The following is a 17823-nucleotide window of genomic DNA, read 5'->3' on the forward strand; positions in this document are numbered from 1 at the left end:
TACATAATCTCATCTATAGTCCTCCACTGCATAGAAATTCACAGGTTTAAGCATCATCAATGACAACCTAAAAAGCCATGGCTAGTCAGCAATTTGCTGACACTCTGTTCATTTTCAATGGACTATAACATGTCTAATATGTAAAGGAAACCTGTGTATATGTCAACAAAAATCTCACAAGATAACCTGGATATTAAGTAGAAAGCCAACCAAGTACAGTGTCCATTTGCTATGTTGCCACAAATTGATTAGTCCAGTATATTCTCCAGCTCAGCCTCCAAGGAGTGAGTTCAGCATCCTCTGAAAAATTAAAAATGATGGAAACCAAAATTAGTCAACAATTCTTAAAGAATAATGCAAACACAACATCCAGGATGTGACACTTTAAATTTATCTGAAGAAGTAATTAATTGACTATTCTCAGTCTTTAAACAGCTATTTTCATGATAATGTACCTATAATCTTTCACCTCAATCCTATAACTGCATCTAATTTATTTGGGAGAACATTTTAAACTGCAGTATGTAAATATCTTGAAACATCCAATGGGGCATGTCAATTGAAACATCCAATGGGGCATGTCAACCCTAAAAGGGCCCATGCAGTCTGCAAGCAATGGAGTGAATACTTATTTGTATAAAAGTCAGGTACAGTAACAGGAGGTATCATACTAATTGTAAAGAAACATGACAGGTACTCAACCTATCCAACTTCCTGCAATCTGATCTCGATTGGACAAATTTGACAGCAGATAACTAATCTAAAAATGTAGTTAATTACCCTTGAGAACTTGTAGATGAGAGCATCACAATCATGACGATCTGCATAATTGGTTCCTTCTCTAATACTTGATTCAAAAAGATGGAGCGGCGCAGAGCATTCCTATATTACACTTCAGTAGCAGCAGGAAAGTCCTCACTCATGCTCCACTCATTCAATCCTTTAACACTCATCTCAGAGCAAATTATCCGGATCTCTTCCAATTTTCCTTCCTCTCTGAGGCCTGCGAGAAGCTCAATACAAACAGTGTTAGTTGGGTAAAGACCACATTCAAGCATTGCCCTGTACCAGATATATGCTCCAACAAAATCCTTTAGTTTGCAGTGTCCTGCAATGAGTGTGTTATATGTATCAGCATTAGGAATCAATCCTCCAGCCCTCATGCCATCAAAAAGATCCTTGGCCTTTTCAACCTCGCACTCCTTGAAACTACCCAATATCAAGACATTGAAGGTCATCCTATCAGGAGGAATCCCTCTTTCTACCATTTCACTCTGCAGAGAAAATGCTTTTTGGACTTTTCCATGATTTACATAACAATGAAGAAGCTCATTGTATAGGACTCGATCAGGAATCAGGTTTATGTCAGACATTTCTTGAACAATTTTCTCCAGTAGCATCTGTCCCTGTTTTTCTGCTTTACATTGTGCAATTAGAGGATGATATGTGCTCAAGGTAGGTTTAACACCTGATGCTTTCATCTTTTCATATAACTCAAAACACTTCCAGGTGTTCCCTGCCTTGGAATATCCTGATATTAAGGAATTATATGTGATGACATCAGGATGCAGACCGATGCTTATGATTTTCAAAGCCAACTCTTCAGCTTCTGTAACCCTCCCTCTTTTGCAGAGCCCGCTAATGAGTGTGTTGTATGTCACTAGAGTTGGAGGGAGTTCACTTTTCAACATTTCATCGAGTAAACTAAATGCATCTTTTATGTTTCCTCTTCTACAATGCTCATCTATGAGTACATTGTAAATTTGAGCATTTGGCAGAACCCCTCTACATATCATATCCCTGAGTATCACTTCAGCTTCCAGATGCCTACCATCCTTGCATAAGGAGTTTACTAAAGAACCACAAGTAACAACGTTGGGATTTATTTGATTGTCTTTCATTTCCTCAAGAATCTGAAAACACCTCTCAAACTGACAATTTCGCCCATAGCCCTGAATCAGGGTGTTATATGTCTCTAGATTGGGGCTAATTCCCTTCTCAGTCATCTTCTTAATCCATTCATTTGCATTATCTATCTCGGATGCTCTGCAAAACATGTTGATCACTGTATTAAATGTGATGCAATCAGGCCTCAACCCAAAATTTTCCATTTCTCCAATTGTTAAAAGCACCTTTTCTTTGTTGCCTTCTCTGCAGTACCCATCAACCATAGCATTAAACATTACCTTCGTGGGAACAACCCCATTTTCCATCAAATGCTTCATTAATTCCTCGGCCTTATCCATTTTCCCTTCCTTACACAATCCATTAACCAAAACGCCATAAGCACACTCATTCAACTGCACCCCTCTACGATCAGCATCTTCATACAAAGCCAATGAAGCATCTGCATTTCCAGACCTCAAATGCCCATCAAACAGTATGCTATACGTGAATGCATCTGGAACAAACCCATGAACCTTCATTTCCTCTAATACTCTTCCTGCCTCCTCCATCCTTGCCGCCCTACAAAGCCCACCAAGCAACGTATTATATGTGACAACATTAGCCTCCACGTTATCATTTTTCATCCTCTCCCTCACATTAAACGCCTCCTCCAAGTCCCCTGCTTTACAATATCCATCAATGAGAGTATTGTAAGTCACCCTATTCGGCAACACTCTTCTATCAACCATTTCGTCAAACAGTGTCCGCGCATCCGCCACTCTCCCTTCTTTACTCAAACCCCCGATCACAACATTATAAACAAACCCATTAGGCTTTATTCCACATTTTCTCATGCGCCGCATTTGCTCCACAGCTCCCTCCAAATCCCCCAACTTCACAGCCGATTGTATGGCCTTACCACAGCTAAACTTATCAACTCGAATACCGGAATTTACAGCATCTAAAAACACTTCCAGGGTCTTATTATACTGCCTAGAACTAACCAATGATTCAAGAAACAGGTTAAAAGCGTAAAGAGAAGGAAAGTTGCCGTCTCTTTTGATAAAATCATAGACCTCAGTGGCCTCGTCGGGGAGCTTTAACTCGGCATAAAACGATAAAAGAAAGCTAGAAAAGATGGGTTTTGTAGGAGGAGGCGAGGATAGGGAATAGAGGGTGTAGAGTTGAGAAGCTGAATTGGAGCGAATGAGAGTGCTGAGGAGTCTCTTCGCAGTTTCGGTGCGATTCTGTTGCAGTAATATTCGAAGCTTTCGAAGGTGTTGCTGGAGATTTTCGTCGGTTGCGTGGGCAGCTTCATTCGCAGCAGGGGCCGCGACGGCGGCAGTTTCATTGTGGAGAGGCCGGGCGGAAGGGAGGGAACAGAGGAATTTGCATTGCCGGATAGAACGGAATTTGGTGGGAAGAAGAAGAAGACGGACCCGACGTTTTGCCATTTTCCTCCGGACAACGGTTTGCCATTCCTCGTAACGTTGTACCATTTTCTTTTGTATTTGATTCAAGTGAAATCGATTTCTTGAAAATCCAGTTCAACTTTTTGTTTATTTATTTTTTTGGAGTTCTCTTTTTGTTTTTGAGATTTTCAATCAAGACTTTTTTATTAAAAAAAAAAATCTTTAAGTGAACTTTTTTTTTTAATCTTTAAGTGAGCTTGATTTTTTTAATTAAAAAAAATCTCACCCTTTTTTTTTTTTGTTCTTGGGATTTTGTGATTGAGAGGTTTCCCCTGAACAAAACCCATTAACAATATGTATTACTATTTTCTATTTTATCAGAAAAAAAAAAAAAAAGTGTTACCATTTTAATGCCCTGCTTAGTTTAATCATTTCCTTTTTTTAAGATTGAACAAAATTTGGTGCAAGAGTTAAAAATGATATTAAAGAAACCTTTAGAGGATACATCATTTCAATCACTACATGTACACATTAAACCAAGGACAATTTTTTTTCTCTACATTTAAAAACACAATAATGTCAAATATTTTTTCCGGATCCATGTTGCTTTTTACCTAAATTTTTTTATTCCAAGGTTGATGAAAACTTTGCCTTACTGATTATAATTAGCCAAACGGTTCAGACAATTATCGCATAATAATTCATAAATTAAAACATGGTGCAAATCTATATCAGCCGATTTCTGCATATAGTACATCTTAAACATGGGACCTAAATTATTCCTAATGCGCTATTATTCTGATGACAACTTCACAAAAGAAGGCCAAAAGACCCAAAAAGAAAGCAGCAGCACAATTTGCCTGCCTCTTCGCTTCATTATTGCTGACTGATTCCAGCAAAACTTCAAAAGAGAGTCTTGGGTTGCCGCTTATTCCCATAACAGTCTTTACTGAAGCAAAACACTAGAATACACTCTGGTCATCATGCTTTTTTGTACCTAAAAAAAATGCCAACCAATTCAAAGATCAATGCGAAGGAAAAACAATTCAGCGTTGTTAAAATGGGACATTACCAAAGTTCTGCAGTTCACAGAGTTGACAACTTTTTGCTGAAGTTGATCAAGAAGGTGCGGATTTCCATTGGAGCTAGCTCGACCACCAACTTAATGGGATCAACAGGTCCCCCTCTTGAAACCCTTTGGGATTTATGAGTTGAACCTTCTGCTGACCAAACTAGTCTTTTCTTTTGCCATGTCTTCCCTCTTCTGGTTAGCAGATAAGCTTGTTTCTGTAATTTGAATAATCTGCAGGAAGTTCACGAGGAACGATTAGTGATTAACCAATGCAAAGTTTTACTCATATATAAGTGATGAGAATCCAAAGCAGCGTGCTCAACCTGTTTATTGGGAAATAACTTTTTCAACTCCACCCTTGCTGGTACTGATAGGTCCTTGTCTTCTCCAACCTAGTACAGACAAAGTAAGTGTGTGGGGCATTAAATTTCCACCACTGTAGTATGATCGGTGGCTTAAGATATAACATGGCCACAACAGAAAAATGAAACAATATCTATATAAATGTAAAAGAAAAAAGAACCTCGTATAAATGAGCCAAGCGAATTAAAACTTCTCCATTTGCAAGCTCCTATAAACCACACGGACAAAAATATGATGAACTCATTAATTTGGACAAGAAGATGGTAAAATTCGAAGGAGCTTGAAGGGTACCGTGTTAGATTCCAAAACATACCTGGAGAGTTATCAATGCCACATTATCAGGTAAACTATAGGAAGGATCAATTCCTGTAAAGGTTGGAACTTTAAAATTGGTCATCTCATCTCCGTCCTGTGTTATATGAAAATCATGTAAGAATATAGTAATATTCACACAATGGCAATAAGATCGCTTGAGGTCTTTCCCATACCTGCTCGCTGAAGGCTAGAAGAAGTGGAGAGTATATCTCCTGTCCAAATGATCGACGCCACTTAGCTCCCTCTCAGGAGTATATCTCCTGAGAGAGACGTGTTATTAGCACTAACAGAATTATGTGAACTTATGAAATGAGAAGAATTCATTTTCGCTTCTTTACATTATATAAAGCCTTTACCATAAATCACCAGTTGGTTTAGAACTCATGCATTCTGGAAATTAGAAACACATACTAGAAGCGAAGAATTAAGATAAACTAGGATTTTTTGGATGCCAAATTCTGATTACAACCACACTAGCTCCATTTGTCAAAGTAGCAATAGCAAGCAGAAACAATTATATAAGACAACTAGAGAACGAGGAATTTGAAAGTGTTTGCTATCTTACGGTTAGCCCTTTGCATGCACTAGGAATACAGACTGTTTCATTTAATGCCTCTGCAACGCCTCTACTATCATCAACAAGCAGTCTCCTGTAACCCACAAATAAATAAAAGTGCACAAGTCACCCTAACATTAACTTTATTAAATTAACCCCATAATCAGAACACCAGGAGGAAAAGAAAAGGAAAAGAAATGGCAAGACTTAGAGCAGGGGAAGAGGATGCAAAAACATGGAGTAAACCTGTGAAGCATCAGTTCCAATTGCCCATCAAAAATGCTAGATCCTCCAACAGATCTATCAACCAAGATTGAGAACTCGGTGTCCTTATCTTTCATATAAATTCCAAGATTGATCTGAAAGATGAAAAAGCCACTGTTTGAATCCATTTACTAGTGCATAACCAATATCCTATATATAACCTTAAACCTTCCCTCTCTAATTGACCTGAAAACTGCAATGAATGGTGCAGCTAAATATACAAGTTAAAAGGTCATGGCATATCTAAGGTAAGAGAAGAAAAAAGTTGCTTAGCGTAGGAAAAAATCATTGAAGTGGACACTCTTTTCGTCACCAATCCTTAAAAGTCACACTTAAAATGGATTATCACCCTGTCCCAAACCAGAAAATAGGAAATATGGATACTAGTCGGGTTGCACTTAAAATGGATCAATTTTTATTTTTTTAACCCTCGCGCCTCTCCCTACACCCTTCCCACTCTGGGTTTTCAGTTAATCCTTCTTAATTACTTTAATTGAGAAGTACAAAATTTCCAATCCCAAGTTTTCGTGTAACTGGCTTGACTGTTGGGTAAAACACAAAATTAGTACTGAAAAATCGAAATGATAGAATAGAAATAAGTAAAAGAAAATCTCCAAGATACCCACATACTCGTGCAGTATTTGTTTTATTTTTATCAAAGACATACTCAATCAATATTTTCTGTAGCTAAAGTTCAATTCCAGACAACAATCGCTAACAGAATTCCACGGGTATTCATTCAAGTCACACTAGGATACTGGGCAATGGGCATACCTAGCGACCCAGAATCAAAAAGCAAGAAACTCTCATAATTAGGGACAAATCAGGTGACTTAACTGTAAAATGAAGAAGATAAGTTAAGCCCCGAAGAAAAGGAACTGCAATGTTCAGGTCTTGTAAATTAACATCTTTGTGCATAAGTTTCTCCAACCCGCTAGGTATGTCAAAAGCAACACAAACGTGACTAAGAAGAGCTACTCATGATGAAAATTTTGCTTTAGTAATTCGTCATTAACCAACTGATTAGCTCATATGTTACCAACAACTCCGAAATTTAAGAGCAGCTTTTGTCAAACCTTTGAAACTGCAGGGTGATTGAAATTAAGAATAAAAAACTTTCCTGTGAGATATTAGCTCTATTTCCACAGCAGACCCCATATTTCTGTTAAGAGCGGTTCAATAGTTTGTTTTAAGATAGGAATTTTTGGATATAGTGAAACACTTCTCATGCAACCCAAGGTTTAAGAGTCATTTATTAAGTATAACACAAACATACTGGGTAATAGTTTCCTGCCACAGGCTGGTTCACTTGAAGGTTCCAGTCAGATCTGTAGTCCCGAATCTGCAAACAAAGTTAATATAACAATATAAATGTACCTTTTAACATCCAAAAGTTTTGAACATCTAATAAGCTTTACCCAAAAAAAAAAAAACGAATTAAACGTCAGAAAAGTGCCATACTTGGGGGAAATAAAACTTGATGCACAAGAAAAGGATTATGTTACAAACCCGTTCAAGGAAATCTCGACCATTAGAATCTGTATAGAATGTTTTATTGTTCTTGATGGTGGTGGTAAGTTGTGTTACTACCTCTTTGCCAAGTCCATCATTAATGGGTATGGGGCCAACCTGGAATAAATAAATCTTGATTAGGAGCCACAGCTGAAATTGAAACTTCATCTACTGAAATACCCCAAAAGATTTCTATCCAAGAATGCACTAAATTGACAACTTACAATGAACTCAACCTCAGCATGCTGCTTTTCCTTGTAGACTCGTGTAATCTGACAAATGACATGTTGCATACACTAGTGACAAAATAAAAACTCTGCAAAACAATAGTGCTTTATTGTGTGTCCACTATAGAGACGGTACTAAGGAGCAGGGAGATGAGTGTCAGTGAGCGCAAGAATTGATGAATAAGACAATCTTTCATAACGCTTCTCATGGTATTCTTCTAGAGCTCTTGAAAAATTCATAGCATGTCACAATTCAGAGTAATTTATAGCTTGCCACTGGAATAGACTTAATATGATACAAGAAATCTGATGGAGGAAAGGGGGGGGGGGGGGGGGGGGAAGTGGACATAAGGGAACATGAATAAGAGGCTTAAATATCAATTAGTTGCACAATAACCTGATATATCCACGAAGTTACACTCTGATGAACTTCATCAAAGAGCGGTCCCCTAAGAACTGTAATTGGTATCTGTTACATCAAAAAAATAAATAAAATAAAATAAAACTTTATTTTTATTTTATTAGAGGCAATGAGGGATCATATTGGTTAAACTTTTGACATGATTTTTGTACCTTTTCTTGAGACTGGATGGGAAATGTGGAGTTAGGCCGGAAAACATATGCTCCAGAAGCCTTCAAGATTCAAGAGTAAAAGTTAGGCACTGTTGGCATAATCTTGAGCTGAAGACAACACATAAACAGAAATAGGGGAGAAAAAGAATAACAGATCTTTAAGATAAAACTAGTTTTCATGTGGAAAGAAACATTAAAGTTTAAGACAACTATAACAAGTTAAGGAAACTACACAAGTTAAAAGGTATAATACCTGAGGCACCACAGGTGCAACATCCTTAGTACCATCATCTCCAACATAATAACTATAAGATTGCTCTAGAGAGGACTTGACCTTGTTAGAAAGAAATCAGTTAGTAAAATTGATGTTAATTTAACTCAATTTTAAAGTTTGAAGAAGATGATTAAAGGAAAAAAATGTCGTAAAAATCACAACATCCTTTGCATACAGCTGTTCTTACAAATTTATGATGGTTTGTAGAAAGGAGAGAGGGGAAAATAGAGGGATGCTAGCAAAGAAAAAGCTTGCCCTCTATTTAGGTGTGCCTTCATAGTGTAGTATGCATAAGGGGCGGATATATTACATAAAAGAAAAATATTTACCATGTTTTTGCCATTAATATATCCAGTCAGTTTTCCGTCACTTCCAGAGTATACAAGCTTCAAATTCCCAGGCCCTACTTCAATAGCATCATTTTGATTCCCATCAGATCTGTAGAACTTCTCCCTTACTGAAGTAGTAGCTGCGCTTACAACAGGTGACAAAAAATGGAATATTGAACAAGAAGAAATTTGGAGATTAATATGCTGAATAACAAGTCACAAAAAACTTTCAAGAGACGCAATCAGATGGTTAACCTGCTCTTTTACCACTAGTGACAGTGTATGTGCTAAAACCTAGAGGAGGAACCACCACTTTGAAAGCAAGCCAATATAGGGGGCCTCCTACAGGGGATTTTCCAACATTTGCAGTTGCATAAAATTCCCGTAGGGCCATTGCAGCATCAACTACAGGAAGGATCTGTGATTCGATTTCTTTTCCAGTGGAATCTTGAACAATGACATTCGCGCTGACAACCTGTGGCGAGTTTATGACAAAAGATTGGGAATTCAAAAACAGCAGAAAACTTAGTTGCCTAATGTTTTGCAACATCAGAAGTTACTCACAGCTAACCTGACAACCATGTAGGACTAAAAGCAAAAAGAAACAGAAAAGATGTCCATATACAATAATGCATGTAGATACCAGGCAAAGTTGCAGATTCTTTGGAAAAGGAAGTCTTGCTTGAATATACAATGAGAGAGACAGTTAGCAGAGCAATGTTAAAAACATGGACCAACTGTAATAGCGTATAACATGACAAGAAAAAATATCGTAGGATAATCGCTGTCCAGGATAAAGTAAGAGAAACTTGCTGTTCATGCCTCAGTTGACCTTCTGTGAATTGCTTCAGGATAGTCTCATGTGCCACTGAGTATTTCTTATACAAGAGATATTCAAATAAATGTATTAAGGGTCAGCACAAGGAGACAAAGATCTGTAACAAGCAAACTACAATCTTCTCGACAATTCAGTTAGCATAATGAAAAAGAAACGGCTATATTCCTTGCAAATCCAAAGCTCGCACTGCAGGTTAGATAGATTAGCTTCTTTACCTTTTTCCTTGACTTCATGTACCCACATGTTTTTAGATATCCAGTTTTCAAAATGATTTATTTACTTATACTTTGTGCATACTTGTCTTCAAGCTCATCGAAGTCAAAATTCAAAATGCAATAGAAGCAAACTTGTTCAATGGAAAAGTTATGTCAGTTGAATGATAACACTAAAAGGATATTTGTTTCCAGTTAAGAGAAATAGTTACCAGTAATAAATGGGGCAAAAAGCTAGATAAGGACGGTAAATAAAATATCTAATGCATACTCACAGGAATTTTCACAATCTCGGATCTTTTCCACCCCAAGGAGTTATAGATCACGACCACCTACAAATAGACAGTATCTTAGATGGCCTATCTCATGCCAGTTACTAATAAGGGAAATAGAGAAACTCATACAAAAAGATAGAAAGCATTCTAGAAAGATTCACTTACTAATTTTTTCCCAGGAGATAAATTAACTTCAGATGGAGGACAATAACTTATGTTCAGAAGTGGGCACTGGTAAAAGAAGGAAAATGACATGTTACAATCAAATTAATACAAAACCAGTCAGCTTGATACTCAAGAATAAAAAGGGAGAAGGTATAGTTTATCTTAGATTTGATCTAACAGAGATAGTCCATGGTAAATAGACATTCTTGCATGAAGTCATCACCACAAATAGAAAGCGCACATGATGAACAAACAACAACAATGTCTAACCAACCTCCGAAACAAAAAGGAAACAAGTATTACTTGTAGGAGAGAGGAAAGGAAAAAAGAAATCATTGCCTGGTTTAGTAATAAGGATTAATGAACTTCAAACTTCAAAAATGAAGATCCTTCCATAAACACCATGCGTATTGTAAAGCAATCAGAAAATATTGATTTCAGTTAGACATTTTTTTTTTAAGTGATCTTTCAAGAAAAAAAATGTAACCTTGTAAAAAAACCAAATAAATAAATTCCAAAGGCAGAAGCTAAACAATTCAATACAATTGTTGAGATACATCTTATATCTGTCCAAAAAACAGAAGTCTATGGAACAGATAGGCATTCCCGTACCAGACAAAAACCAAAGGCCACTATTTAGATTAGTATCTGCATTGATTTTTTTGAACAAAGGTCAAAAACTAGGTAGATTCTTATATGTTAGAATTAGAGCAAAAAGCATTCGCAGCTTAGTTTTAATGGACAAGGTGCTGATGAAAATCATATCTTGGGAAGAAATAAAGTTAATAATCAGCAAATATTGATAGAGCTCTTCCAATAGATACCTGTTGTAATTTAAGTCCAGACTCTGATGATGATTGTGCTATATAAGCGAGTGAAGTAGAAATCACATCTTCAGCCTGATAGTTCTTAAGTTAGTACCAATCATCTGGAAAATGAGTTCACCCAAACCATCAAAGAAACATCAAAGTTTCAATCATCTGGAGTATAATTTACCTCCTTGTAACCTATTGATAGACGTTTGGCATAGTCATTTGCCACATGTTGCTGTTCTGTTCCAGTGACAGCATCATGATGTTGAGCAATCCCTAATGCATCACCCAATGAGTCAGTGCTTGGTCCAGCTTCATTTCTTCCTTTGAAAAATTCGAGTTGCCTAGCTGCCTGATAATGTGTAGGAGTCTAATTAGGAACAAAGAACTGAAATACTGCATACGCAGCAGCTCCATAGCTATCAATTAAGATAAAACAGCAGATGACCTACCAAATAGTACCCACTCAAGATTCTAACATAGCGTTTAATTGCAGGTCTGCTGGTAAAATATCCAGTCCAATAAGCATTAATGCGGTCTGCATATCTGATGAGCAGCAGCATTAATTCCCAGATTAATGACAGGCAGCAAACCAAGAGAGTTGTTAGCCAGCAATAAAAAGGTAAACTCCCAAATCTTGGACTCACGGGAAATAATCATCAGTTTTAAGAGGCCAGGACTCTTTAGAAGCATATTTTGCCTCAGTATAAATTGATGGTGTTGAATATAATGCATTGACGCGGCCATCCTACATACAAGTGCATTCAAAGATCAACGCATTGAACAATCTGAAAAATCATGAAAATGAGAAACGACTAATAGATGATTTGCTGGTGCAATTTATAAAGAAAGCAGACATTCAGCACAAGGACTTTGAGTTATAGACCAATCCGATTTACTAAAAGTGAGACTGACTTCATTGACATAATGAATGAGCTTGTCCATGTTCCGAAACCATGTCCGAGCATACTGATACTTGAAATCTGTTCCCATGGTCCACATGACATGATTTGTTCGAGTAATATTAGCCTGTCAAAGAAACAAAGAATTAAAATTCCTTCTTTCTGATAAAACATCACCTAAACAATTAAGCAACAAATTATGAGCTATTGTAGCAAATGCCTTTGAGAAAATGACAAATCAACTGTTACCATCGTATCTCTAAACAGATTTTCCTTTCCCTTAGTCAGGATATATAGCTGACTTATCATGTCAAGTCAAAATTTACATGCAGTTCTTCTTCTTTATATCAGAAAAAAATACCCAACTGAATATGCAAGTAAATTTTTACAACAGCAAATTATATCTGGAGTCGTAGGAAGACAACAAAGATGAAATTGTTCACAATGAGCATCAAAAGTTCAGAACAAGTGGAGTTCGTAGCATAAAAGCTAAAACTAAAATATGACTTGCCTGTGAAAAAGCAGCAGCAACAAAATCATTCACACGATCTTGAACATTGTAATCAAACAAATTCATATCATCCTGCAGTTTATTTAAGAAAATTATCATCTGCTTGTACTCACCATATATTGAATAACCAGTTATCTTATTTCTCTATAGATACCTGCACGATATCAGAATCATCATTTACTTCAAAGTAAAAACCACTTGGGGGTTCATAATTCTCTGGGAATGCACCAGCAAATATCTGTGAGAGAAAGAGAGAGACTGCCATTTAAATCCCTAGCAATAAAATAGGCAGTCATAAAAATGCTTGAGAACTAAAAAAGTACTGCAACTAACCTGTGCTGAAGAACCCAAACTCTTAGAACCCTGCCAGACAACTTCAAGAGCCTTCTCAGCTTTCCGTTTTGCTCTGTCTTGATAGTCAATGCGTCCAAAGAAAAAAGAGTCAAATCCAAGCTAAGCCAACAAAAAAGCATGAGTCAGTCCATTTGCAACATATGCTTTGTATCAGTTGTCCCAAATTGGGACATGTAGCTATACAAAGACCGGCCATTTCTCTTCAAATTTTCACCTCAATCATACACATTGAGCTTTGAAGACAAAATGGTCGACAAAGAATCCACATTTTTTTTGGCAAATAATCAACCATTGAATATAATTTATACACCAACTATTACACATATTCAGCAATCCATTAGAAAATAATACCTCTGCCCCCAAAAGGTAGGCCTGAACTGCAGAATGTCCAAATGGATCAATCTGCCAACCAATCCTTGGAGTCACATTGAACTGCTCCTTGATGTATCTGTGACCTAATGTTGTCTGATCTATCATGTCAATGTAATGAGTTGCTGCCTCATCATGCATACACCAGCCCCCATTTCTACATCAAAGGACAAGATAATATATATCCTTTAGAACCATAATCCCAATAAAAATCACATGTTTGTTACAGTTTCCTAAACAACAACATTACTGAACTCAACGAAACAGAAATTTGACACCATTAGTCGGTAGTCAATTTCCTTTCTTATCTATATCTTGACTCTTAGAATGCTCAGAATGTACTGTCTGGATCTATTAACTCCATACATGAACTCTAGTTGGCCGCCATCGACTAGTTGCCTGACTATCTTCTGCATTGCAGGACTCTGATCCCTCCACCATCTCTGGAAGAAGGCCTGTCCAATCAACCCCACTTCATCAATTTTCCTTGTATGAGATCCCTCTAAATAACCACAAAGTATAAAGCACAAAACTTTCCATACGAATTGCCAATATCAAATACTAAACCTGTTCAACATAAATGAATTTTCGATTCTCATCCGCCAGTAATGCCGGAATGAGAGAATCCAGCACATTTTGCACGCAAGCACCCTGCATAATAAGTCATACATTGTGGTCACCAATAAGAGAGAGAGAGAGAGAGAGAAGAGAAGAAGCAGCAGCAGCAGCAGCAGAGTACTGAATTACAATAAATCAAGTTAAAAAATGCAAAGAGGGGAACCTGTATTGAATTATTGGAACCAACATAGTACTGATCAACAGTTTTGAGCCATCCAACATCATCATGAGAATGAGGAACTAAATGAACATTAAGCTTGTCAGGCACAATTTTGGCACTGGTATTGTAGACCATATACTTTGATTCCACGCACAAAGCAAAACCCACAACAAAAATCAGCAGCATCAACTTGTTAGCCATCCTTGGCTTGTGTTCAGTCACCTATGAGGCCAATGATCGTACACGCGATCCTCACTTAAAAAGGGCCTACGGACACAGACAAGACAGAATCACTACACTCAAATAAACCACTGAATGCAGACATTTGTGCAACTTGTAATGGAATTCAGCTGAAAGCAGTAACAGTTATAGCCGGAAACTTTGTCAGTTTCAGGAGGCCTTTCTTTTCGGTTACACAAATGGGTTCGATGATTAATGGTTTTATCATGCGGGGCTGGCGGGGATGAGTCTTGCTTAGACTTTTGAGTAAGTAAAACGAGAAATACTAGTAAAAGCAGAAATGGTGCGGAGTGCGAGTGGAAAGAGGTACAGCGGAGGTAGCTGTGTTGACTTGACTGCTGGAGCGAGTGGCCGGAGATTCTGCTTGTTTTTAGCTTATCCTCATACAGCTACTTTCCCGGGTATGTTTTCGCCCAGCAGGTAAACTGGTGAGCAGGTGTCGTATTACTGTTTTTATTCATAGGAGTAAGGATACATTTTTCTTCAAAAAGGAATAAGGATACATAATTGCGTACTTACTTAGCCTCCTTCCCAGTTATTTGATCGTTTTTTGGCTCTAATTTTTGTAGTTGCTCAAAAAGCTTTTTTCCAGCAACATACTGGACTTACTCAACGACCATTCTCAAGTTTAAGTGTCCATTTCTTTTGTACCTACAATTCAGATTTCAGACCCTTAAGGCTTAAGGGTCAGTCAAGACTCAAGGCCAGTGGTTGGAGAAGTGCTATCGGATCCTAGTCATCCAGTAGAAAAATAATCGCAGAAGTGGTCACAGCTCACATGACTTTAATTCAGGGCTTGAAAGTGACAATAATGCCTTGCTTGAATTTTCCAAGAAGAATAAAAGATAAGGCTTCGGATACGATGTGACTACAAGCCAATGTGTACAGTTTTGAATTGTTTTATGTTAGAGGAATTTTTTTTTTTATATTTACAATCAATTGGCTTTATGTAATACCCATATTTGGTTATATCAAGGACTGAAGGGGTTGGCAACAGCTTGTTTGGATTGTAAGTTATTTGAGATATTTTACTGTAGCACTTTTTGTGATGTGATGTATATGAGATAAAAAGATAATTGGAAAGATAAAAAGGTGTATTGAAAATTGTAATGATAATGTAAGCAAATATATTTGAGAAAATAATCAGCTGTCCAAACGAACTGGCATGGAGGACTTGTCTTTCTTGTTTTTTTTTTTTTAATTCCTTCCGCTTTTTTGTATTGTTTTTCTTATAAAATGTGAAAAATATACTCCACACTATACCAAAAATTTAGTATATATCAAAACCGAAACATCGATCGCAGCTCACCACATTACTTCATGATACTTTCCTTATTCATATTTCTTGAATTTAGACAATTAATTTAATTCACCAAGCAATTTTACAAAATGTTATTCATAAAAATATCACTAGTACTGCTCCATTATTTACGGTGGATAAAGACCGAAAACTCCCATTTACCATTAAAATCCTGGCACGATCACCTGATATGCTGCATTGAATATAATACCTAGCATTTTAGGGTGTTCAAGAACATAAAATATTGTGTATCTAGCACTTTATATTGTTGCCTGTAACGAGTTCCTATTTTCCTCACACTAATTTTCCAATGGACAATCATTTGATATTTTCCTTCAACACGGGTGTTTGTTAGTTTCTGTTTCCTTCAACAATACTTGGTAACAAATGTCCCTATAAATCCGATATTTATATTTCTGAAATATTTTCAGCCAAAGAAATAAAATGAATAGGGAACTAATTACACCGAAAGAAAAAGCAAAAAAGAAAAAAAAAAAGGAGTCACACCATATTCTTATTCCTTTGGACTTTGTTTTGCGTTCAGATAAACCTATTATTTAAATGCCTCATTAAAGTGTCTAATATTTTTTCTGGAAAAAAGCCTAACAAAATGGCAAGCAAAAGATGAACTTTGCATCACAAATTCTGTTGGTTTGCTGGTCCCCTGGGGAAATGCTCTCGGGTACTTTCTCAAGCTCAATGGGCTCTCGCATTGATAACTATTATGTATAATACATATGGGCCGTGCTTTATGGCAACAATTGTCTAGTGAATATCAAGGGCAAGCCACTATGGAGTTGCTTGAATACAGTTTTCCCATCCTGTTTTACCCTCTGCGACCTGTCCAAAATCAGAATTGACTTGTGTAATCGAATTCATAATGAATAGTGGAGATTTGTGGTATAATGGCTGGAGGGTTTTCTTCTCGTTGTTGTTTTGTAGCACTCAGAACAATTTGATTACACTTTTCTGTAAAATCATAAACATGCATATATTGACATTGGACGCTTTTAACGGGTTCAGTGAGTCGTCAATTTTTTTTTAAACAAATTTTTTTCCAGTAGATGAGAGATGAGATTTAAAAAGTAAGGAGGGAGCAGATGATTAGAATCCAAGACATTTATTTTTTAGGATTTTAATTTTAACCATTAGACTGAAACCTCTTCAACCAGTAAGTAGTCAGTTTATCTAGATTAGGACTACAGATGAGTTAAATCGAGCTTTCGGCTTAATTGAGTTGGGCTCAGCTCAATTTCATCAAGTTCAAACTCGACGATTTTTTAATGTAATACTCAAGTTCAAACTCGATCTCAAATTGAGTTCGAGTTCGAGTCTACTCGAGTTATATATATGTACGTATATATATATATATATATATATGTACAAGTTAGCTCGCAAGTTAATAAGTTAAATTTTTCTATAGTTTTTTTTTTTTTTTTTTCAAACTATAGTTTTTCTATAGTTTTTTCTATAATTTTTCTATAGTTGGTTGGAGTTTGACAGCTCAATTTGGTCAACTTGAACTCGATTCGAGTTTGATATTAACCAAACTCAAGTTGAGTTTTGACTAAATCAACTCATAAGGGGTTTAATTTGTTGGCAACCCTAATCTAGATGATATGCTTATTATCTGAAACTTATTTGCATTGTTGCTTCTTTTGTATTTAGGCTTATCAAGGTTAATTCCACTCTTTAAAAAAAGATTAACACTTGACATTTAATCACCACCCAATACTTAACTTATAGTGTCCACTGATCACAAAAAATCCATAATTTTAAGTTGGTAAGTAAATTAGAAAGTTCTAAATTTAATTCTCTTATCGAGAGTTGTAGCTTAATTTAGATTACTATTATTATCCTTACGTATGGGTTGTTTTCTTACTTTGTATTAGTTGTTGTATTTATTGCTCTATCTTTTTTTTTTGCACATATAGGAGCATTTGTTAGAGTGAAAAAAAAAATCAAAATTATATCCTAGCAATTCTAGTCATTCATTAGAGGAAAGATCGTTCAAAATATCTCTCGCATTTGATAAAATAACTTTTTTCATCCCTCACTTTTAGAAGTGTAATTTTACATCCCTTATAAATTTATATTGGTCAAATTTAGTCCCTATTTAGGTTTCCGATTAGTTTCTGATCGGAATTCATCACATGACTTACACATGATCATTGTTGAAGGGTAAAATTTTCAAATCAAATTTTACATAATTCGATCAATAGTTTCTCACATTTTACAAAATGCATTTTTTCATCCCTCACATTTTACAAAATGAATTTTTTT

At 36.4% G+C, this 17823-nt stretch overlaps 2 protein-coding genes across 2 annotated transcripts; both read right to left on the reverse strand.

Moving 5' to 3' along the window:
* Positions 1-214: 214 nt before the first annotated feature.
* LOC140014807 (uncharacterized) lies at positions 215-3441 on the reverse strand. The gene is made up of 2 exons (XM_072066292.1): positions 781-3441; positions 215-300 (listed from the first exon to the last, which is right to left on the reverse strand). The coding sequence occupies exon 1, from the start codon at positions 3384-3386 to the stop codon at positions 888-890; it is 2499 nt and encodes an 832-aa protein (XP_071922393.1). The 5' UTR covers positions 3387-3441; the 3' UTR covers positions 215-300; positions 781-887.
* Positions 3442-4891: 1450 nt separating this feature from the next.
* On the reverse strand, positions 4892-14725 carry LOC140014743 (probable alpha-mannosidase At5g13980). The gene is made up of 27 exons (XM_072065922.1): positions 14004-14725; positions 13790-13873; positions 13589-13677; positions 13205-13379; positions 12833-12952; positions 12654-12737; positions 12500-12571; positions 12002-12115; positions 11734-11834; positions 11539-11632; positions 11271-11438; positions 11099-11173; positions 10275-10340; positions 10110-10166; positions 9040-9259; positions 8785-8924; positions 8435-8515; positions 8182-8241; positions 8006-8077; positions 7606-7653; positions 7379-7498; positions 7146-7211; positions 5852-5964; positions 5615-5699; positions 5223-5309; positions 5048-5143; positions 4892-4942 (listed from the first exon to the last, which is right to left on the reverse strand). Exons 1-25 carry the CDS (start codon positions 14199-14201, stop codon positions 5295-5297), a joined length of 2517 nt encoding a protein of 838 aa, XP_071922023.1. The 5' UTR covers positions 14202-14725; the 3' UTR covers positions 4892-4942; positions 5048-5143; positions 5223-5294.
* Positions 14726-17823: the final 3098 nt, after the last annotated feature.

This window comes from Coffea arabica, chromosome 9e (genome assembly GCF_036785885.1).
Source record: "Coffea arabica cultivar ET-39 chromosome 9e, Coffea Arabica ET-39 HiFi, whole genome shotgun sequence".
NCBI lineage: Eukaryota > Viridiplantae > Streptophyta > Magnoliopsida > Gentianales > Rubiaceae > Coffea > Coffea arabica.